At 34.0% G+C, this 23,868-nt stretch overlaps 1 protein-coding gene across 49 annotated transcripts in view; it reads left to right on the top strand.

Annotated features, from left to right (window-relative positions):
- Positions 1 to 23,868, top strand: part of pcdh15b (protocadherin-related 15b) — a 506,664-nt gene that overhangs the window by 190,875 nt on the left and 291,921 nt on the right. For 28 of the 49 annotated variants that reach the window (XR_012387602.1, XR_012387597.1, XR_012387592.1 and 25 more), the window contains one exon: positions 922 to 987. Coding sequence is in view for 22 of the 49 variants with exons in the window: in XM_073917607.1 (XP_073773708.1) it covers positions 922 to 987 (66 nt within the window). In the remaining 27 variants the exon portion in view is untranslated. 49 annotated transcript variants of the gene reach the window in all.

Raw genomic sequence — 23,868 nt, 5'->3', positions numbered from 1 at the left:
GCTGGTCAGCCTCAAGTGGGTGGGAGTTTAGCTCCAAGTGGGCTGTAGTTGACCGGATCAAACTTATGTTTAAAATTTTGGTAAGCTGTTGGATAAGAGCAGGGCTACAGCCTGTGTGTCTCGAGCCAGGGCCATGCTAGGGCTTAGATTTAAGGCCCGTGCAGGGCTCTATCACAGGGTCTTCTCCTACCGCATCAAACTCCATTTTCCTTTTTGATATTTAGCACCAGTTTATCAGGAAGTGACAATTTTGTTCTCTTTGACTCTTTGAAACGGTACTATATCCGCACATCTTTTTATGCCAAATTTCAGTTTGTGCATACATTAATTTAGCATCTGAATAAAGTAGAAACACATCTACTGTAGCACTGTTTGTCTGCCATGTATATGTTTCTTTCTCTATGCTTATTTCCTTCTCTCAGACATCGGAGCAAAATTTGATTTTGTGCTTCTTTTTTTTTCTTCTCTCTCTATCTGTCCCTCTCTCTCCCCACCTTTCTGTCCCTTCATCGTTCTCCCGCTCTCTGCCGATGACACTATCTGTGACTCCAGACTGGCAGTATGAGGGTAAGACGATGTATCTTATCTTCCTGTTCCTCTTTTGTTTTCACATCGGGCATGAGAGCACAACTCCATTAACCCTTCGCCACCCCAGTGCTAACAGCTCTCTCCATACACATAAAGAAGTCATTTTTATAAATCTATCTTTGACTTGTGGGCCCAAGGTCCCGCTAGTGGATAGGTTACAAGACTCGTAGATCCTTTTTTTTTATGTGCAGGTTGTGCGACTTAATGTGAGCTGAAATTGAAATGTCTTGTTTAGTATGAGTTACGTCGTGGTCTAGACTTGATGAAATTCTGATGTCACTTTTTTTTCTGTTCCTTTTTTTCTTCCGTTTACGCCGTGTCCTTGCTTTTCAGAGTGCAAGCTTTCCAGAACAGGCCCGCCTGCCACCATCGTAGCCATCGATGAGCAGAGCCCTAATGGTAAGTCTACGAATTTGATTCAATTAAACTCAAGGACGGTGAAAGATTGAGGACAGAATTCTGAACAGATCTTTTGTTTAATCATAGAATTCAAGTCTGCATATTTTTGATTAATTTCTGGATCGTTACCTACACTGTAAAAGAAAAATAATTAACAGTTTCCCTAATTAGTGTTTCATTGCATTATGGGACCTTGATCTTTGCTCTGTCAACTTTTGGTGTTGAAAATGCAACTCTGCAGTTAAGCAAAGTGACATTTATTGACATTTTAGTAGTTTGAATATAATATAATAGATTATAATTTAAAATAATATATAAGAAATGGGGGTGACGAGGTGGCGCAGTGGGTAGCACACTACCCTCACAGCAAGAAGGTTGCTGGTTTGAGCTAGAGGTCTGCATTCCCTTGGGACCCAACCAGATTTCTTGTGGCGCGGGAATACATTTCCGAATAAAATGCGGGAGCGGTCTGTAACTGGTTTAATTTTGGATGGGAGCGGGGGTCTAACAATATCACTCCCGACTCTCGAGCGAGCGAGCACGCGCATGTATGTGTGTGAATGAGAGAGCGTGATGCTGTGTTTAGCTTTTGTGTGTGTGTGTCTGTGTGTGTGTGTGTGTGTGTGTGTGTGTGTGTGTGTGTGTGTGTGTGTGTGTGTGTGTGTGTGTGTGTGTGTGTGTGTGTGTGTGTGTGTTTGTGTTTGTGTTTGTGTGTGTGTGTGTGTGTGTGTGTGTGTGTGTGTGTGTGTGTGTGTGTGTGTGTGTGTGTGTGTGTGTGAGTGAGTGAGAGAGAGAACTTTTTGCTGTCTGTGTGTGTGTCACTTGTTTGGTGCTGTGTGTGTGTTTATATAGAAAGCTTGTAGGCTGTCTGAACTCTGTATAGCTGGGTGGTTTTCGGTTTTGTTCTCCCACCGCCTGTTAGTGAGAATGGGCGCGGCGCATAGAAAATGGGGCGGGTCGGGCAACTTGCTTCAACACACCTGCCTGGAAGCTTCTGGAAACCTAGAAAGAGCTTGATTAACTGGTGCAGAACTATGCAGGATACCGGCCCTCCAGGACCGAGTTTGTGCACTCCTGCTTTAAACTATTAGAAATGTTAATAAAAGTCACTTTTTCCAAATTTTCAGGTTAAATGTTATCGGAAGAATGAATAAGCTTCCATAAAGCACCTCAAAAGCATAAATAAGAATAAAAACATGAATAAGGAAATATGGAAAACTGCTTATTTAGGGATTTGTGTACAGTGTAGGTTCAGTTATTGTGGCATTTGACCTTTTTGTTGTTCTGAGTGCTTTTGTTACTGTATCTCAAGTGCTGAGAGCAATTTGCATGGTGCCATTTCTGATTTTGTGGGAATATTCAGATATATTAGAGTATAATTTGAATTCAATTACAATTCACTTGAATATATTTCAGATACATGATGTGTGTGAGGTTGAGGATACATTTCAGATACATGATCTGTGACGAACAGTAGTGTTGTTACAGAGGACTTCAATCATGCATTCAGCACAATTTTCTAGTAGCCTCCATACTGGACCCTGTATTGGTTTTCCCAAAATCACTTCAATCGTCACTTCCAGTCCAATCAAATGTGAACTTGTCAGAGGGTTTGAAAACCCCAGATTTGGCTAAGCAAGTCCTTGTTGGCCCTTGTTGATGGGTTTTTGATGTGAGATCTGTACTGTACTTTAAAATTGAATCAATATTTTACATTTAATTAGCAAATTTATTTGTCACTACTTATTTTCACACAATGTCCTTACAGTAAGTACAGCAATGAATGTGTGTAGAATCTAATTCATGTTCAATTTGTTTGTCACACATACACAGGACAATATGCTGTAGAAATGTTTATACAACTGTTTGTGACCTTTAAAAAAAGAGAGAGAAAATATTATCATTTAGAAATAGATTATGGAATACAATACCAGACAAAATAATTAAAATATATATATAAAAAAAAAAAAAACGGATAAACAAAAAATAGTTATATAACATAAGAACAAATATGATGTATAATAAATTGAATATAGAAAACTTAGATATTGATTAGCACTATGGACTGAATGCAGTACTTTAAATGTTGACTAGGTGGTGGGTCAAAACCACAAGTGGCTAGACGAGACTTCACAACAGTAATAGTGGTTTAAAAATATATGTTTAGACAGCCCAAATATCGTAATATTTTTTACATCAGTTGCAGGCCAGAGGTAGGAGGAGGGCGGGCTGTAAATGGCCCGCAGGCGGGCATAATGAGACCCCCACCTTAAAGGGATAGTTCACCCAAAAATCAATATTTCCTTACAATGTACTTAGCCAAATGGTTTCATTCATTCGTTTTTTCCATCTTTCAAAACCAAAACAAGATATTCCAAAGAATGTTTGAGCCAATGACATCTACAGTAGGAATAGAAAAATATTCTTAAAGTTATTGGCTGTTTTTTTAACATTCTTCAATATATGCTCCTTTGTGTTTAACAGAAGTAAAGTAAAACTGGTTTGGAACAAATAAATGCTTGAGTTAATAAATGATACAGTTTTAAATTTTTGGAGTGAACTATTCCTTTAATTTTAACTCCTTCCTAGCAGTCAGATAAAACTCTTAACTTTGCAGTTACATGTCAACAACAGTCATTACATGCAGTCAACATAATGTCTAGTGACTTGTTAAACTGGACCATTGGTGGCTAGTTAATAAGAGGCAGATTGAAGTAGAGCATTAAAAACAGGCATGGCTCACCTGAGTGATTTCCTTCCAGAGTTCTCTAATTGACATTGACGGATGTGAACAGATTTGCTCCAATTCATTGGAGAACCTTTTTGGACAGAACGGTCTGTGTGTTACACTGATGAAAGCAATGTTTTGTTCTTCACACTTACCTTAGACCTCCCATGGCAGATGCACAGATGGTTTACAGTACATTTATACATTGATGGGCCTTTTCAAGTACTGTCTCTTCATCCTGTCTTCCATCTTCTTTTCACTCAAACGTATGCTCGAATACCCAGATGCTATAAGGAGAAAGTCGACAGCTGGTTTTGCTTTTGAACGTAATTGGAACAGCTTACAGGTGTGATCAAGGCTCAACACTTCTGCTGACCTCCTAGTCACCAAAAAAAACAATAAAAAGGAAATACTTCTGGGAATACAGATTTATATTTGAAGAAGCTTTTGTTCAGTGTGAAGCTCAGGGTTCTTACAGGTGCTGGAAATCCTTCAAAACTCTTAAATTTTAATTGTGTTTTCAAGGTTTGAAAAGTGCTTAGTTTTTGAATACTGTGCTTGAAACCTCTTGAAAATGCAGTCGTGATGCTCCTATAATACTGTGTGTGTTTTTTTGCATGTTTATTTTAATTAAATGTTTCAGATCATCCAACAAATGTAAATTAGTCAAAGATAACACAAGTAAACACATCATGCACTTTTGAAATGGTTTTATTTAGAGAAAGTAAAATCCAAAACCCTGTGTTAAAAGTGTTTGCCCCTAAAACTAATAACTGCCCCCTAACATAACATCTGCAATCAAGCGTTTTTGATAACTTTTAATGAGTCCATTATTGCGCTGTGGAGGAGTTTTCACCCATACATCTTTGTAGAATCGTTGCAATTCTGCCACATGCTGAGGGCTTTTGAGCATGAACCACCTTTTTAAGGTCATGTCACGGCATCTCAATTGGATTCAGGACAGGACTTTGTCTAGGCCACTCCAAAGCAAAACTGCATGTGTTCATACTACATGTGTATATCTATACTAATACAGTTACACTTTATTTTAAGGTGACAGTTTAACTGTTTATTTAACTACGGAGTAATATTAATTATTTACATATACTTACTATATGGTTGGGGCTAGAATATATTGGTTAGGTTTAGCTTTAGTTGCATGTAATTATCCATAATTTGTCATAGTTTCTATAGTAAATACATGAAACATGAGTTACTACATTACCTTAAATTAAAGCTGTACTATACTGTACTATATGATGAGTACATATATTGATGTAATTATCCATAATTCGTCATAGTTTCTATAGTAAATACATGAAACATGAGTTACTACATTACCTTAAATTAAAGCTGTACTATACTGTACTATATGATGAGTACATATATTGATGTAAATATATAATTTACCACAGTTGTAAAGTGCTGGAAAAGTGGTTGAAAAGTTCTCCAAAGGGTTCTTTTGAATTACCCAGCCAAAAATTTTGAACTGACTACATTGCAAAAGCTTTTCTGTATTAATATTTAGGGATTCAAATTGACATTACTGATTGGTTTGACCTTTTTGCATTCATGTATTTGCATAGAATGTGATTTAAATGTGATGGTGTGTGTGTGTGTGTTTTTAAAGATTATCTCACTGTATAGTTTGATTTTAGTATGTGGAAACTTTTCTCTCAGTTTGTCCTTTAATACCATTTCATCAGTAAAATAGTTGAGCTTATTGTTCACAAGTTGGAGAGGTGTTTGCTTGGTCAAATGAAAGGAAATGGCTTTAGGCTTATGTTAGAGCTTCGGTACTTTGGCAGGATTTGTGATAATCTCATCTTTTGTAGTTTACCCTCGAAATGTCTCTCGTACAGTTGTGAATCTTTGTGCAGTTATTAGGGTAAAGCATAATCATTCATACAAAGGTGTTATCCTCAATGTATGCAGTGCATTTGTCCACAAATTACAGATAATATGCTGATTTCCTCCATTTTCCACTTATTTCATCTTCCTTCTCTGAGATTTACACAGTATCACACAGTAACACACAAAGGATCATTACTAAAAGGATCATGGCTAAAAGTGTGTCAACTTTGAAAAACTCAAACTGTAATTACAGATGTTACATGATACAGGTTTCAGATGTGAAATATTTGTTCAAATAAGATGAAACCTTTTGTCTGTCTTTTGGACTTTTTATTGTAATTAACTTTATTACAATATTACAATACATGCTTACTTATTATGGCATCCAACCATCTAAATATGATTTTAAAATAATATTATGTTTTGCCTTGAAATAAGATTCTTTTACATCCCCAGTGACAGATTATTTAGCTTTATTTAAGGAAAAATAACAGCATTTATTTTTGTTTTGTGAAGACACTACAATCTTTTTTTTTTTTTTTTTTTTTTACTGGTCTAAAAATGCTTCTTGATTTTAAGAAATTTTCAACCAGAAACGAGGCTAAAGTCCCTTTCATACATCCAGTGCAATAAGGCTGTGTTTTTGGTGTGTTTGCCGTAATGTGTTGATATTTTCATACAAGCGCAACCCTAATTTACCCTTTTTCCGCCAAGTTGTTTAAATATCAAATCTATTTTGTGCTATTTTGTGGTCTCATGGGTGTTCTGGTCTAGAAAAGAAGTGTGTTAAGGCGCATTGTTGGAGCCCTGCTATTTTGAGGAGCTAAAATAGACTGCAATAGACCAGCTGAAAGTAGAAGAAAGATAAATAATCTTAACTCCTCCTGACCAATCATGCATTAACAGGAGCAGTTATTCAGTCAGCAAACAAACAAGCAATTGAATCAATGAATAAATTAATCAATGAATTAATATATTGATACAAAAAAAAAAATATATATATATATATATATATATATTTATATATATATATAACAAATCAATGAATGAATCACTGAAGGAATCAATGAATCCAGTCAATGTATCCAATGAAAAAAATGAATAAATCCAATCAATGAATAGAATGAGTGTCTGGTCAGTGAGTGGAATTAATGAATCCAATCCATAAATCGAATGAATGAATAAGTGAATGAATCAAATAAATGAATGAACCAAAGAATAAACAATGCACCAACCAACCATTTAATGATTGAACCAACCAACCAACCAACAGATCAATTAATCAATCAATCAATCAATCAATCAATCAATCAGTTGGTTAATGAACAAAATAAAAAATCAATACATTAATGAAAAAATATATAAATCAATCAATGAATCAATAAATAAATAACTAAATGAATCAATGAATGAATAAATGAATGAATCCCTGAAGAAGCAATCAATTGAATGAATGAATCAAATCAATTAATCTAATGAATTAATTAATGAATCCAATCAGTGAATGGAATGAATGAATTTAAATAATGAATCGAATGAATAAGTCTAATTAGTGGCTGGGTTTCATCAACAGACCATCAAGCACTGAGTTCTTTTCTTGTATGCCTAATTATATATGTATAAAAAGTTAAAACGTTTAATTCTAAATGTTTCATGTTTGTGAATGATGCTTTTTTCTGAACATTTTAAAAGATAAACTTCAATAATAAAAGTGAACTTTCAGGATCAGCATGGATTTATTTTATTACAGCAAGCTCTCTGCATTAAAAAGCATCTAAAACTGTTAGTTAATTAAAAAAAAACAACTAACAGCCAGATTAGATAAATGCAAGTAAAATAAACAGATACAACTTTCGACATTCAATTATTACATATGTTTGTGACTTTGGCTTTTTGTTCATACAATTATTTATTCCAGCAGCTGCTTTAATCTGCAAAATGAACAAATCATTATATGACTTATACTGATATAATTATATTATTAGATAAGATTATACTGTATAAGCAAATTCTGCTCTCAGTCCACCCTTTTTTTTTTACGCAGCGGATGCCCTTCCAGCCGCAACCCATCTCTGGGAAAATAATTTTAACTTTTAAAGGGGAAATGAAAATATATTAAACTCGATTGTGTAAGCATTTAGAAGACATCGGCATCTTTTACCATAGCTTTTAGACCTAGGGGCCCGCCATCTTGGAATGTCGCTGTGTCTAATGTCATAGAGTTGGTTCCGTTCACTCAGCTTAACAAATGTGGAAGTAAAGGACTGAACATAGAGACTGCAAAGCCTAATTTAACCCAATGCTTGAAGTTGTGGACATAGCTGGTGCAAATACAAGCATCACATGTGCGCTTTGGTCCACTTTCTGTATTACGCCTTAAGGTTTTATTATTAACTCTTTGAGTGCTATGTTTCCTTTACAGAAATGTACCTTTTGCAAGCCCAGTAATAGCTTTTGAACACTATAAAACAATCCTGGGTTCCACAAAATTCATTCATGTTGTCCCAACAAAAAACTTAACTTATTTCTTCTACAAATTTAGGTGGATTAAACATAATACAATTAAGTTGTCAAAAAGAAATTAAGAATTGTTTCAACAAATATGGGTTCCATACAATTGATTTGTGAGACACCATGAAGGAATTAAGGTAACTTGCTAGTTTTTACAAATTTAAGTGGAGTGAACATAAAGAAATTAGGTTGACCTAAAAAGAACATTAGGCTTGTTTTATAAAAGTAATCTAAACAAACAGCAAACACTTTTTTTTTAAGTGCAACACTAGTCATCTTTTATATACCTTCATTTCTGAGGTTATACTGTTCAACATTTAAACACTTTTTCCAAGACAGAAAATCTAAATGAGGACAAAAAAAATAGCTCAGATCAAAAGCAACCTATCAATTGACAGAGATGGCTCAAGTATGAGCAAATCTAATCATGAAGCAAGGGTCAGTTTTGTGACTCTAATTGGACACAGAGAGGATGATCAGAGAGCATGCTGGACATTTAACAAGAGCCAGAGGAGAAGACGGTCAGATAAAGATGATGATCTGATTAGATGCATGTCGAATGTCATGATATAAATGGATGCCCTTCCACCCCTCATCCTTACAGCCAGACAACAGGTCAGTTTGTTCTCAAGAGTCCTCGAAAGCCTCCAACAAATCCACCTCTACCTTGACACTGAAATCCCACACTTGTTCTAGTCTATCTTACCTAGATCAATAGTCCTTCCACCCAACTGTCACTCAAACATGGCTAAAATTACCCACCAATACAAGCTTTCCAACCTTTGTGTCCTCCACTGTTGTGGACAACCCAATGTTAAACTAAACCAGGTTTAGCTTGGTTACCCATTGCGTCGCCATTTTCATTTAAGGTTTGACAGTTCAATCTTTTCACTAACCATGCAAGCATCGCTCAAACGTATCAATAATCACTCATCAATCTAATCCAAACTATTTTGGACACTCAATGTTAAGATAAACTAGGTTTGGCTCAGTCACCCACTGACCCACCAGTCAATAAATCTAACATCTGATCAATGCAATAACACACCCATTACCACTCAAATGGAGTGATATTTTTCCAAGCATTGAATTTATATTTTTTTTTTTTACATTTGAAAGTAAAGATGTTTCCCAGATGTTACGCAGCATCCGCTGCGTAAAACATGTGCTGGATAAGTTAGCAGTTCATTCCTCTGTGGCGACCTTGGATTAATAAAGAGACTAAGCCGAAAAGAAAATGAATGAATGAATTTATTAGTAAGCTAAACCATTTGTAGCTTGGTCACCACTTAAACAACTCATATCATTCGTTTTTGAGAGTTAATCTATCATCCAACCAATGCAGAAACTCACTTCATGTTTCTCAAACGTAGATTCCCCCAAATCAGTAAGCTGCTTTGAGTGCTCAGAAATGTGCTATATAAATGTATTATATATGGCTCTCTTGAATACTTGAGTCTGATTGAGTCTGTTCATTATTCCCAGATAACAAAAAACAACAACACAGTATAATCTACTTCAAAATCATCTTAACCATCAATAAATACATTTACATGCATATTTATATGCTCTTTTTGACTGTTTGGTGCCTTCTTGTGACTGAATGATATGTAGGTTAGTGTATGTTCCATTCAGCCATTTTCATTTCTGTCAGTTTTGCATTTAATAAAAAAATGAAAAATTAAAAACAATTTTGACTCAGAACAATGTTTTGTCAAGGTTTGTTTTGTGGCAAGTAGCCATGTAATAAGCAGGATAAAGTTCATACAGGATTGTTGTTTCACAGAATGAAGTCATTCAGTTATTTACAACAGTTATGCATTTTACATTGGTAACAAAAATACAGCAAGATTTGGATTGCGATTTGTTAAAATCCATATACATCTACATTCATATCTGTTTGTCATGCCACAGCTTTTGACTGTTTGGTTAGTGTATACTCCGTCAGCTGTTTTCATTTTTGCCAGCTTTGCGTTTATTTCAATAATTAATAAACTAGTATGGCTCAGTACAATGTCTTTTGTCTAATTTTTATGTTTTGTAACAAGTAGCCATGCAATAAGTGAGAAAACAACAGTGTCAGGCTATATTCTGCAATAACAACCTCCTGAATGTACTTTATTCATAACTTAATGAATTATTATTATTATTATTATTATTATTATTATTATTATTATTATTATTGCGGTGTTTTTATGGCGCAGAAGTAAAAACAACACATTTATGATCAATAAGCAGCCCCAGATAGCACAGACAGCAGTCATCTCTTACCTTATGCTGTGCGCTTCAGGGCCATTCTCCTCTGTTTTTGAGGTGATGTGCATAAGTAATCCTTTTATAAGTCTGACGTGGGCCAAACACAGTGAATTATGTTTGATCAAACAAAAGAATAGTGAAATATGAAAACAATGATCAGTCCCTGTGGCTTGTATAGCACCTCTCATCAGCTGGAATACAATAACATTTGCATAAATTATGGTAAAGATATTTTTCCTGTGATTACAGACGTGCAGGAACCACCAAAATTAAATACAGCAAGCTAGACTACATAGAGCTTAAAAGAAACACTTTAAAATTTGAGTTTATAAAAAAAAATACATAAAACGCCTCTTTTTTTTTTTAAGGTGTTTATTATAACACAGACAGCATATACAGTATTTTGAACCCTTTCAATAGTGTTTTATGAAAATTCAAAGGGTTTTCTTCAAAATGATACCAAACTTTTGCATTTACACCTCAGCTTGTGGATTTGGGAAGCTTTTAAATTTCGGTAGGCAAAATCCAGGCGGAAATCCCAAAATAACAGCAGAGTTTAACTGGTTAAACAAGAGGCGCAAGTTTGTTAACGGTATTTTTAAAAAGAACACTTTCACTTTGAATTGATTTAAAATAAAGTGGCATGGTCAAGTTTGGTTTGCCATAATCAAAACCTCTACTCTGCATTTAACCCATCCAAGTGTACACAGACACACATTGATGCAAATTTGACTCTGCTGTTTCCCACCAGTCATATCATGACCAGATATATAACCTTATTTAACCAAAATAACATAAAAAGCTTGCAGTTTGTATGTTGGATACTTATTATTATATTATTAGAATTTGGGATTAAATCATTTTAATCGGGTTTATTGAGCCTCCAATTTCCAGTTTTGAACATTAACCTATCATCCAATCATTGTGGCAATCTACTCAACCATCACTAAAAACAGCTACTATAAAAAGCCATGTTCAAATATAATACCCAGATAAATTAGTGAGGCAGGAGATGACAAATTTGATTAGCTCTGAAATAATACTAGAGGAATATCCCGGACGGGCCCCCAAAAATGTGTTGCGCCTCCTAGCCTACATTGTTAACGTAAAGTTAAATTAAATTAATTAATATTCAAGTTTAATAGTAAATATTCACTAGCTCTTTATTCTTTGTTCTTGTAGCTGTTTGAAGATGGCTTAATATTATAATCATTGTGCAATGTTATGTAACGAAAGTTACAGTGCATTGCATAAATGTGTAGCATAAATACCAAGATAAATTAGTAAGGCAGGACATGATATATTTGATCAGCTCTGAAATAATACTAGAGGAAAATCCCGGGTGAGCCCCTAAAATTCCATACCAATTCAACCTTTGTTTTCTCCGCTATTGTGGAACCACAGCGGGAAGCTAAACCAGGTTTGGCTTGGTCACCTATTAAGCCACCAACTCCATCCAGGTCTGACAGCTAATCTATCCTCCGACCAGTGCGGTAACCTCCAGCATGCACTTGATCAACACCAGGGTTTTCACTTCCAATAATTAGTGTGCAAAGAAGAGGGCCAGGGCCATAATGAGGTGCTAATGTAATAATGATTAACGTGTAATAGTCTTCCATGCCACAGGAGGAAAAAAATAAAGGCGAGAGGCTCTTGATGAAATTGTTCCTTTTTTTTTCTCAATAAAAAAGACTTTTCGGTATCATAACTCCAGCCATTTGCAGAAAGTGCTGAGACAAGAGTTAAGTGAAATCGTCCTTGAGTTTACAGGTTGATTTGTTTCCTGCCATTTGAAAAGTCATTTATTCCATTTAGCTGAAATTCTCGGCAGTAAAAGAGACATTCCAGATTTTGTGCGCCTTTATTCAAATGCAGTAGGATGTGAATGCTTTTATTAATACATTCAAGTCATTATTGTTTCATTTATACATACTGTATGTACAATCAACAGAAAATATAGAGAGATTCTGGTAATAGTGCTCAGATATGATTGTAATTTTTAGAACTCAAATATTATATTTATGTTTAATTTAAAACGCCAAAAAAACTGAATTGAACTCAAATAAAATTCAATTTAATTACATGTCTTAAACAGACAAGCAAATAAACAAATATCTTTATTAATTATTATTATTATTTTTTTGCTTGCACTGCAAACGCTATCTAGTCAAGAGTAACAATTTTATTTTTAGTCTAAAAATCTTTTAAATTTTGTTATGAGTACTGTACAATACTATGCACGATCAGATTCTGTAAGATTAGTATGGTGGTTTTAATAATGAACGACTTGTATTGTAACTCACCACATAATCATCAGTAAAGTATTCATAGTGATTCACTTTTTCCACATTTTTTTATGTTACAGCCTTATTCCAAAATGGATTAAATTAATTTATTTACTCAAAATTCTACACACAATACCCCATAATAACAATGTGATTTTTTTTTTAATTGTTGCAAATTTATACAAATTTTAAGAAGCTGAAAAACCACATGTACATAAGTATTCACAGCCTTTGCACAATACTTTGTTGATGCACCTCTAGCAGCAATTACAGCCTCAAGTCTTTTTGAATATGATGCCACAAGCTTGCTACACCTGGCTTTGGGAATTTTTGCCCATTCCTCTTTGCAGTACTTCTCAAGCTCTATCAGGTTGGATGGGAAGCAACTGTGTACAGCCATTTTCAGATCTCTCCAGAGATGTTCAATAGGATTTAGGTCTGGGCTCTGGCTGGGCCACTCAAGGACATTCACCAAGTTGTTGTAAAGTCACTCTATTGATATTCTGGTGGTATTTTTCTGTAACCTTCACCAGCCTTGTGCCACGAGACAATCCTGTCTTGGTGGTCTATTTTTTGTCTTCATTCTTGGTTTGTGCTTTGACATGCACTGTCAACCCTGGAACCTTATATAGACGGGTGTTTGCCTTTTCAACTGAACTGAATTTACCACAGGTAAACACTAATTAAGCTGCTGAAACATCTCAAGAATGATCAGTGGAAACAGAATGTACCTGATACTTATGCACATGTGACTTTTCAGGTTTTTTTTTTTTTAATAAATTTACAACAATTTCAAAAAATATTTTTTTCACATTGTCATTATGGGGTATTGTATGTAGAATTTTGAGGAAATAAAATAATTAAATCCGTTTTGGAATAAGGCTGTAACATAAACAAATGTGGAAAACATGAAGCACTATGAATACTTTCCAAATGCACTTTAACATTTAACATTATTTTACCATAGCTGGACAGACAATGAAATGGCACATCAGCAAGTATAATTATCACTATTACTGTATCTATGACTAAGAAAGACAATTTAGCATGTTTATTATACAGTTGAAATCAGAATTATTAGGAAAGGATATTTATTTAACTAATTTCTAAGGGTAATGGCCTAGTTTTAATAACTTATTTCTTTTATCTTTGCCAAAAGAAAAAAATATAGCAAATACTGTAAAACATTGCTTGCTCTGTTAAACATCATTTGGGAAATATTTGGCAAATAATAAAGCAGTGTGAATAATTTTGACTTCAACTGTATGTTTGGATCATGATAGAGGGAATGTAATGAGATGAATATAAACCGTGCGATGCGTCAACGTATTCCACGCAGATCAACAGATTTACATAACATGATTGATTATGTTACTTCAGCCCCAGTGCCAGCTAGCTTTGGTGGTTCCCGCCAGTGTGGATCATGGCTTGGCACCAGACCACCTTCTTCCCCACATCCATCTCTTCTAATGACAACCCGCCAGGCCATTTATAGGTTTATAGGGGAAATAAGCCCATCTCAGCAGCAACAGTCCTTCCCAAAACCACTTCATCACTGACATCCGTTGTACACTAGAATTTGTGCATTTGTCTCTGGCATTTACTGAAGTATTTGGTTATCCGTCCTGAAATATGCAAATTGACTGGTCAATGCAAACAATCTCAAATAAGTTAACAGTTTTTGTAGATTTTAAGTAGTTAAAAAATCTGTTTAAAAGAGCAGATCATACATCATTTTATTGTTTAATTATATTTGCAGGCTTTTTATTCAATAATAGATACTGCAAGCGGTATAATAATACTAGAGGGGGATCCCGGACGAGCCCCCAAAAATGTGTAGCATCTCCTAACCTACATTACGTTAACATACATTGTTAGTTATTGTTCAAGTTCATTAGTAAATATTTACAAGTGCTTCATTCTTGTAGCTATTTGAAGATAGATGACCTAATGATATGCTAAATGTGAATTAAATGATTTGTTAAATGTGAAGTTTTATTAACTCTAAAATTATACTAGAAGAATATCCCAGACGAGCCCCCAAACATGTGCAGTGCCCCACAACCTCTAAAGAGTTACATTATGTTCATTATTATTTGTGGTATTTATAGTTTATTAGTAAATATTCCCAAGCGCTTTATTCTTCAATCTTGTTGCTATTTGAAGATAGACGATTTAATGATTTGTTAATGCAATGTTATGTTTGAAAACTTACAGTGCACAGCATAACCCAATTGTAAATTAATGCTGTCCAGAACTGTGCCATTCAACTGGTCAACAAACTTAATTTATTTATTAATTTTTTAATTAACAACTACTATAAAGACTATTTAATACCCAGATAAATTAGTAAAGCAGGAGATGAAAAATTTTATTAACTCTAAAATAATGCTAGAAGAATATCCCGGACGAGCCCCCAAAATGCGGCGTGCCCGATAAGCTCTAAAGTCTTACGTTGTTTATTATTATTTGTAGTATTTTCAGTTTATTAGTAAATATCCACAAGCGTTTTATTCTTCATTCTTGTAGCTATTTGATTACTTAATGATTATCTTTATGCAATGTTATGTAATGAAAATTACAGTGCACAGCATAACCCCATTGTAAATTAATATTTTTGAACGGTATCTCAGGGAATGGAGACAACATGTTTTGGTGTGCTCTAGCATTTAGATATCTGTCCGGAAAAGTGTCAATCGACTGGTTTACACAAACTCAATTATTTATTTATTTATTTATTTATTTATTTATTTATTTATTTATTTATATTGACAGTTACTAATAAAAAGATGTTCAAATATAAAACCCAGATAAATTAGTAAGGCAGGAGATGACAAATTTAATTAGCTCTTCCTCTAGTATTATTTTAGATCTTGGACAAGCCCCCAAAAATGTGTAACACTTCATACATTATTAACATACATTGTTATTCATCGTTTAAGTTTATTAGTAAATATTTACAAGTGCTTCCTTCTCATATTTTCTTAAAATAGCTACAAGAATGAATTAATGATACGTTAAATATGAATGATATGGTGATTTGTTAAATGGGAAATGACAAATTTTATTATCTTTAAAGTAATACTAGAAGAATATCCCGGACGAGCCCCCAAATTTGCAGTGCCCCATAACCTCTAAAGACTTACATTGTTCAATGTTATTTATAGTATTTATAGTTCATTAGTAAATATTCACAAGTACTTCATCTTCATTCTTGTTGTTATTTGAAGATATGATTTAATGAAATGTGATCATTATGCAATGTTATGTAAAGAAAGGCACAGTGCACAGCATTACCCCATTGTAAATTAATATTTTTGAACCATCTCAGTGAATATAGACAATATATTTTGGTGTATTTAAACATTTAGGCATTTTTCTCAAAGGCCGCATTTACACTGCACTGTTCAAGTGACTTAATTTAGATTGTTTTTTTTTTTTTTTCTCCCATGTTGCACAGATCAGATATGGCCCATGTACGTGTAAGCAGGAACAAATCACACGGACTTACTCAAATCAGATTCAGGCCTTGTTTATATGTGGAATTTTATGTGATATGAATCGGATCTGTGTTCTCGTGTCTGCAGTGTAAGCAGGTAAATCGGATTTTTACCTGTCAATGAGAGTCGTGCGTCATTAAAAACCACAGCGAATGACGTCAAGTCTGACACTTTCATTTCAGAACAGACTTCAGCAGAGTCCCAAACCCTAAATCTCATACACGAGGAGTTAAACAGCTTTTATATTGTCATATAGCACAGGTATTTGAGCATGTTAACGAGAGCAAGAGAACGTCATGTCCGCCACATAACCAGTATAAACTAAGAAAAAACTATTATATAGCTACATCACAAACATAAATCACGCCATGGGCATTACATTAAGATACCTAAAGGTTTAAAAAGCCTATAAATCAAAAGAAGATGGACAAATGAGAACCTTTCTGTCATAAACTATAGTAAAACAGCTTGTCAAAAGCTGCGAACAGATTACATACAGGAATAGAGAAAAGAGCACTCTTTAATTATCAGCTGGTAGTCAGCGCCCGCACTTTTTTTTTTTTTTTTCTGGTCATTGCGCCTTTGCCGTGTGCTGTGTAAATGCAGACGATCAGATAAGAGTCACTTTTGAAGAGATGATGTAAGCAGGTCATCAATAAAATTTGATACAGTCATAAAATCGGAATTGACCATCAAGATCTGCAGTGTAATTGTGTAATTCTAATATTTGCTGTTGCATTTGGAAATCTGTTGAGAAATGTGCCAATCGACTGGTCAACGCACACTCAATTTTTATTTATTTATATAAAGCCATGTTCAAATATAATACCTTGATGAATTAATAAGGCAAAAGATGACAAATTTGATTAGCTTCGAATTAATACTAGAAAAGCATCCCAGACGAGCCCGCAAAAACATATAGCGCCTCCATACCTACATTGTTAACAAACAATGTAAATCATTAATCAAGTCCATTAGTAAATATGCACAAGAGCTTCATTCTTCATTCTTGGAGCTTTTTGAACAGAAATGTGCCAATCGACTGGTCAATGCAAACCCTGGATGCGTATTTCCTAACCTGCCCTGTTTTTTTCAAACAGTTATGAATGGCTTATTTCACCACACAGTTGTTTTACGCATTATGTAACATTTGCAGTCTGAGAGGCATCTGAAGCTATTATGCAATTTTTGAGGTGAAATCTTTTTTTGGTTCTGGGTTACAGAGGCTCTGTCTGATCTGAAGTGACTGTGTTGAGGTAAACAGCTCTTGGAGACTTTTGTTTTCATGGTTTGGAGGATGAGAGACTGCCATCGGCATAGGTCAGCCAGTGTGGTTGCTGGAAAATAGTTCTATAAGTCTAGTTTATTATATTTTTTTGCCTCCAGCACTGTGCAACTTCACAGCTGTTGTATATTTCGGTGACGTAAATGCTCCGGCATTTGATTTGTGCATGCTATGAGCGGGTGGGAACTTGTCATTGCTTTTGTCAGTGTTTTGTCTTGTCATTCCAAATCCATCAATATTTCAACATACAGATTTATTATAATTGATTAGAATTATAGTCAGTCTCTGTCACAATGACATAAAAGGCCTCCAAAGTTGTGTTTAGCAAAGCATCAGTCAATCAAAATGAGTTGTGATGTCACAGATTGTGCTTATCAAACAACAAAAGGTTTTTTTGTACTCATTTCAAAAACTTGTTCTAACTTAAAAACTCTGTGAAAACGCATTGACAGAAAAGTGGCTAATTCGTATATTTGAGTTATTTTGTTGGTATGAAAACGTATGATTTTTTTAAAAAGGAGGTGTGCCCACAAACCCCACCCCTAAACTCAACCCTCATTGGGGATCAATCAACCTTTGTTTAAATAGCATCTTACTACAAGCAAGGTTGACCAAAGTACTTTGCACCAATAAAAACTAATTATACAACACAACTAGAGAGCAAACAATACAAAAACAAATCTAAAATATCAATAAAACACATCAAAACATTAAAACAGAGAAAAGTGTCAGTGCTACTATGCATTAAAAGCAAGGTGTGAGCGAATCATACTAAAATGTATTAAGAGATTGTACAAAGTCTTAAATTATGAATTGCTGCAAAATTGTGTTATCCACATACTGGCCTACTTTTAATAAAAGAAAATACGTAACACTAAATTAAAGAAATTAAGAAATACGGATCATTTTAATAGAGTATAACAGGTTTAATACAAACGATGAATAATATACCTCTTTAGCAGTCTAATAAACTTTAATATTATTGTATACACTACTGTACTACTATTATTACTCCTACTAATGCAAAGTGTATATTTTTGTATATGGCACATTTGCATTTTTTAGTGCTGTGTGCAGATTTTTATTACTAGCACTTGATTTTTTCATCATTTATTAATTATTTTTTTAAAACAAAGCAGATTTAGGATTTTTTTCATATATATATATATATATATATATATATATATATATATATATATATATATATATATATACAAACACTAAACTAATAAAAAAGTATAATTTTTGTGGAGTATAACAAGTTTTAATACAAACAATGAATCTTTATGCTTCTATAGTAGTATAATAGTCTACTACTAATGCAAATTTAATTATATATATGGCACATTTGCATTTTTAAGGGGTGTGTGCATATTTTTTATTACTTAAACATGATTTACGTGTATGAATTATTTGTTTAAAACAAAGCAGATTGCTGTTCTTTTAAAAAATATACAAACACTGGACTAATTAGGAAATACGTATCACTACAGTATAACAACTTTTAATACAAACAATGAGTTATTATGCTTCTATAGTAGTATAGTATTCTGTAATAATACATTTTTACAACATTAATTAATTATCTGTTTAAAACGAAGTGTATAACTTGAGAGTTATTAATCTTATAGTATGTAAATGGTCTCCACATTTGCATATTTTCTAATAATATTACTGAAATTGATATAAAAACTGAAAAGTCCACTTCTGAATGAATAAAGAAAAACAACAAGAGTTTGGAGTGGCCTAGTCAAAGTCCTGACCTGAATCCAATTGACATGCTGTGGCATGTAGACCTACAGTTACTATAAAAAGCCATACTCTAATACATACGCAAATAAGTTAATAAGACATGAAATGACAAATTTTATTACCTAATACTTAACATAATAGTAGAGGACGAGCATATATTATTATGGTAATACTTGACATAACAATAGAGAACATAATAATATCCCGGACGAGCCCCATAAACGTGCATTGTACCTCCATAACCTTTTAAGGGTTGCATTATGTTCATTAATATCTGTAGTATTTATAGTTTATTAGTAAATATTCACAAGTGCTTCATTCTTTATTCTTGAAGCTATTTGAAGATAGTTGACGTAATGATATGTTAATCATTATGCAATGTTATGTAATGAAAGTTACAGGGCACTGCACAACCCCCGTATAAATGAATATTTGTGAACTATTTCCCAGTTAATATAGACAATATGTGTTGATGCATTAAAAAAAAAAAAACAGTTCATTAAAATAAGAGTTTGGTCACTTAACATCTTCAGGAATAAAATAATAATACATTTAAATCCAAACAAGATGTTGCAAAGAAAAAAATGTATACAAAATTAGGATATGTATACAGTTAGTACATTTAATATTTGTTTATGGCTCTCTTGATTTTTCCTCTTCATTAAAATTTAATATTCTTCCCTAACAGATCTATTGGGGTGTACAAATTTTTGGACTGTGATCTGAAGTCGTAAGATTACCTTCAGTCTTGGCTTTGGTACTGACTAATGCATTATATAGACCAATATGTAAGCGGTATGCTCATGTATGCTGAGCACTATATAATACAGTGTTACAGAAGTTGGAGTAGGTCACTAAAATAGCTGAAGCTCCTAGTTTTGCACTTAAAAAGCTCTAGATTTATGCTAATCTCCAACCTGATTTGTTTTCCTGGGATTTCCCACATAACACTTTCTCTTGGCTTAGATTTGAGAGACTTTTTTTTTTTTTTTTTTTCTTGCATATGTGTGACATTTGAGTACCGAGCCAAATGAGAACCAGCAAAATGTAAAACAGCCTCTGGGGGTCAAGGCTATTTAGTATCTTCCATACTTCACTCTGCAGGCCAGAAGTGGAGGATGTTTTTTTCCGTTCCTATTTCATTCCACATAAAGACAAATGTTGCAGTTTACTAATGTTTCAGAAATGTAGCCTTGCAGTCACAACTCAAGCGGCTGGGGATGCACAAACAAAATCTAAATTTTTGAGTTATGAAGATCATGTTTTTGTTATGAGCGGGGAATTGGAGAACAGAGTTCGCTGCGCAGCTTTGTTAGGATGCACAACTTTGGAGATGGTTTAGTGCGTCTTTGATCTTCACTGTTTTGACAGGTTTAGTTGAGTCACAAGCAACTCTGGATTCAGACGGCATCCTTGCATACGTGCTTTTTGCCCAACTCTGTTAAATCTTCCAAGTGCTTCACAAACAGTATACTAGTGTTAGACCAGAGTTACAATCTGTTAACGTCATTGCTTTGCATTATTAATTCTTTATATGTTCGTGACGATAACCATTTAAAAGTCATGCAAATCCTGTCATAAGGATGAATATAAGCTCACTTTTTTATAGTTTCCTCAGAAATACAGTACGAGTTTGCATGCTAATCCAAAATCCACCATTACAAATTGCATCCCAAGTTCTGAATCTGATATTTAGTCTAATCTCTAAAGGCTTAGATAAGATATAATTAGGCTTCACAGAATCTGCAATTACATTATTATTTTTTCTTTATTTACTTGGGTTAACATACAAAAATGAAAAGCTAAATAAAAAAATGTGTATAAAAAGTGTGGAGGATTCCTTCTCATTTTTTCAGAATTGTTGTAATTGAGCCACACTGAATGATTTTCGAGCATGAACCACCTTTTTAAGGTCATGCCACAGGATTTTAATTGGATTTAGGTCAGGACTTTGACTAGGCCACTTTAAAGTCCTAATTTTGTTTTTATTTAGCCATTTAGAAGTAGACTTTTCAGTTTGTATGTTAATTTCAGTAAGTATTGGATAATGTGCAAATGTGTAGACAGTTTGTGTACAAATAAAGTCTCAAATTTGGCTGTCTGCATGCCACAGCATCCCAATTAGATTCAGGCCAGGACTTTGATTAGGCCACTCCAAAGTCTTCTTTTTTTTTTTTTACTTTAGCCATTCAGAGTACGATGACAATAAGATTGAAGTCCTCAACCTCTTAAATTTGGCTTTCTGCACACCGCATTATCTCAATTAGATTCAGGTCAGGACTTTGATTAGGCCACTCCAAAATCTTTTTTTCAGCCATTCAGAGTACAAGAACAATAAGATCAAAGTCATTAAATAATAAGGCATTCCAAAGGTTTTATTTTATTATTATTTTTATTTATTTATTTTACTTCAGCCATTCAGAGTACAATAATATCAAAGTCATGCTGCTTTCAGTTGTATGGCAATACTTTTCATGTAAAATAGTCTTCAAACTCACATCTCAATTAGATTCAGATCAGGACTTTGATTATGCCACTTTATGGTCTTTTTTACTTTAGCAATTTAGAGTACAATGATAATAAGATTGAAGTAATTAAAGTAAAAAAAAATAGACTGTCTGCACCAAACTGTCTGCTAGTTATTTCATATTCAAGATCTCAGGTAAAAGATCTGCTGCTGCTTTCAGTTATATGGCAATATTTTTTATGTAAAATTGTGTTCAAACACGCATCTCAATTATATTCAGGTCAGGACTTTGACTAGGACATTCCAAAGTTTTTTTTATTTTTTATTTTTTTTTACTTCAGCCATTCAGAGTTAAGTAAAAATATTGTTGAAGTCTTTAACCTCTTAAATTGTGCTCTCTGCACGCCACAGCACCTCAATTACAGTCAGGGCAGCACTTTGACTAGGCCACTCCAAAGTCTTTTTTTCAGCCATTAAGAGTACAATAACAATAAGATCAAAGTCATTAAATTCTGAAATTTGGCTGTCTGCACCAAACCTTATGCTAGTTATTTTATGTTTAAGATCTCAGGTAAATAATCTGATGCTGCTTTCAGAAGTATGTAAATACTTGTCATGTAAAATGGTGTTCAAACTCACATCGGTAGCATTTAACACTAAATAAAGCACATAATCAGCAGCTGAGGTGATCATTGTCTTTGTAGTTTATGCTGCCGTTTTGCTGTTTCTAAACAGTTTAAAAAATAGAAAGGTCACAATATTCTGCATCTTTAATCTTCTCTCATGGAAATCGCCAATCAAAAATGAAAATCATGAAAATCCCTCATTGGTATGGTTATCTCATGGCAAATGTATTATTTATAAAATAAATAAATAAATGAACAAACGTGTAAAATTTGCATGTGACTATAAGAGGAAAATTATATAGCATTTTTGTGTTCGTATTAAGGTGCATTTTAATCTTCAGAAATACTGTCCTTCATTTACTCAGGTTCTTAAGAGTTCTTTAGAGCCACTGTATCTACTGAAGGGGGGAAAAAAACAGATGCTATTGTTCAGCTGAGAGCCGGTTGCTCCAAGATAATTGATTTCGACCTCAGTGGATACCATTATCCTCTTACAGCCATATTAAAAGAAGACAACTTTAGCCTGGCATTACCTTAAGGAGTGGCCAAGAGGGCACGGACATGTCTCTTTAAGGGTCAGTTCACCCAAAATCTTATTCAATTATGTACACTTCTTTATTCTGTAGAACTCTATTGAAGACATCTGAAAACACGTAACCACTGACTTCAATTGTGGGGGAAAACAAATGCTATGGAAGTCAATGGTCATAGGCTTCCAGCTTTCTTCAAAGTCTAATCTTTTCTGTTCAACGGAAAGACAAAGTACAGTTTTAGAACAAGTAAAGGGTGAACAAATGACACATTTTGAGTTTTGGGTGGACTTTCATGAAATATTACTGCAGAATTACAAGAAATTGTACGTTTCGTTTTGTGTTTGTCATTATAGATTGTTACTTTGTGTGTTATTAGGTTTGTAGGTTACTAGGGTGTCTAAAAACCTAGCAACAAAGGCCTAGCACATGACTGCGGGAGTTAAGCTTTGTTTAAGCCTTGACGCATTCATTGTGAGATGCTGATGGTGAGAGGGAGACACTGATATGAACACGAGTGAGGTAGCAGATAAAATAGAATATTCATGTATGTATATATTATTATTTATTACGGGTATGGATTTTTTTGAATGTTGGTTCCATGACTGCAGCTGCAAATGTCCTGCTCCAGCATATCCCAAAGGAGCTCTGTTGGATTGAGAACTGGTGTGTGTCACATTAGTGACTTCATTCATTAATTTTCCTTTAGCTTATATTTCAGGGGTCGCCACAGCGGAATGAGCCGCCAACTTATCCAGCATATGTTTAACACGGCGGATGCCTTTTTAGCTGCAACCCAGTACTGGGAAACATCCATACACACTTATTCACACACATACACTACAACCAATTTAGTTTATTCAATTCGATTTATTCAAAATACCATAGTATGTTTGCAGACATTTAGGAAACATACAAAGTGAACATATTTGTTTATCTGCAAAACAGTACTTAAGATATTCTCCTTTAGAAAAAAAGTGTATTTCTTGTCAGAATTTTTGTTTTGGTCTCTATAACCAGCCCACTGCCCGGTTATCCAATTATATTTAGATAACCTATGGTTTTCTTGGTGGAAACAGCATATTTC

The sequence above is a fragment of the Danio rerio genome, chromosome 12 (assembly GCF_049306965.1).
Source record: "Danio rerio strain Tuebingen ecotype United States chromosome 12, GRCz12tu, whole genome shotgun sequence".
NCBI classification, from domain to species: Eukaryota; Metazoa; Chordata; class Actinopteri; order Cypriniformes; family Danionidae; genus Danio; species Danio rerio.
The sequence above is the reverse complement of the archived record's forward strand: the minus strand, read 5'-3'. Positions and strand labels throughout refer to the sequence as shown.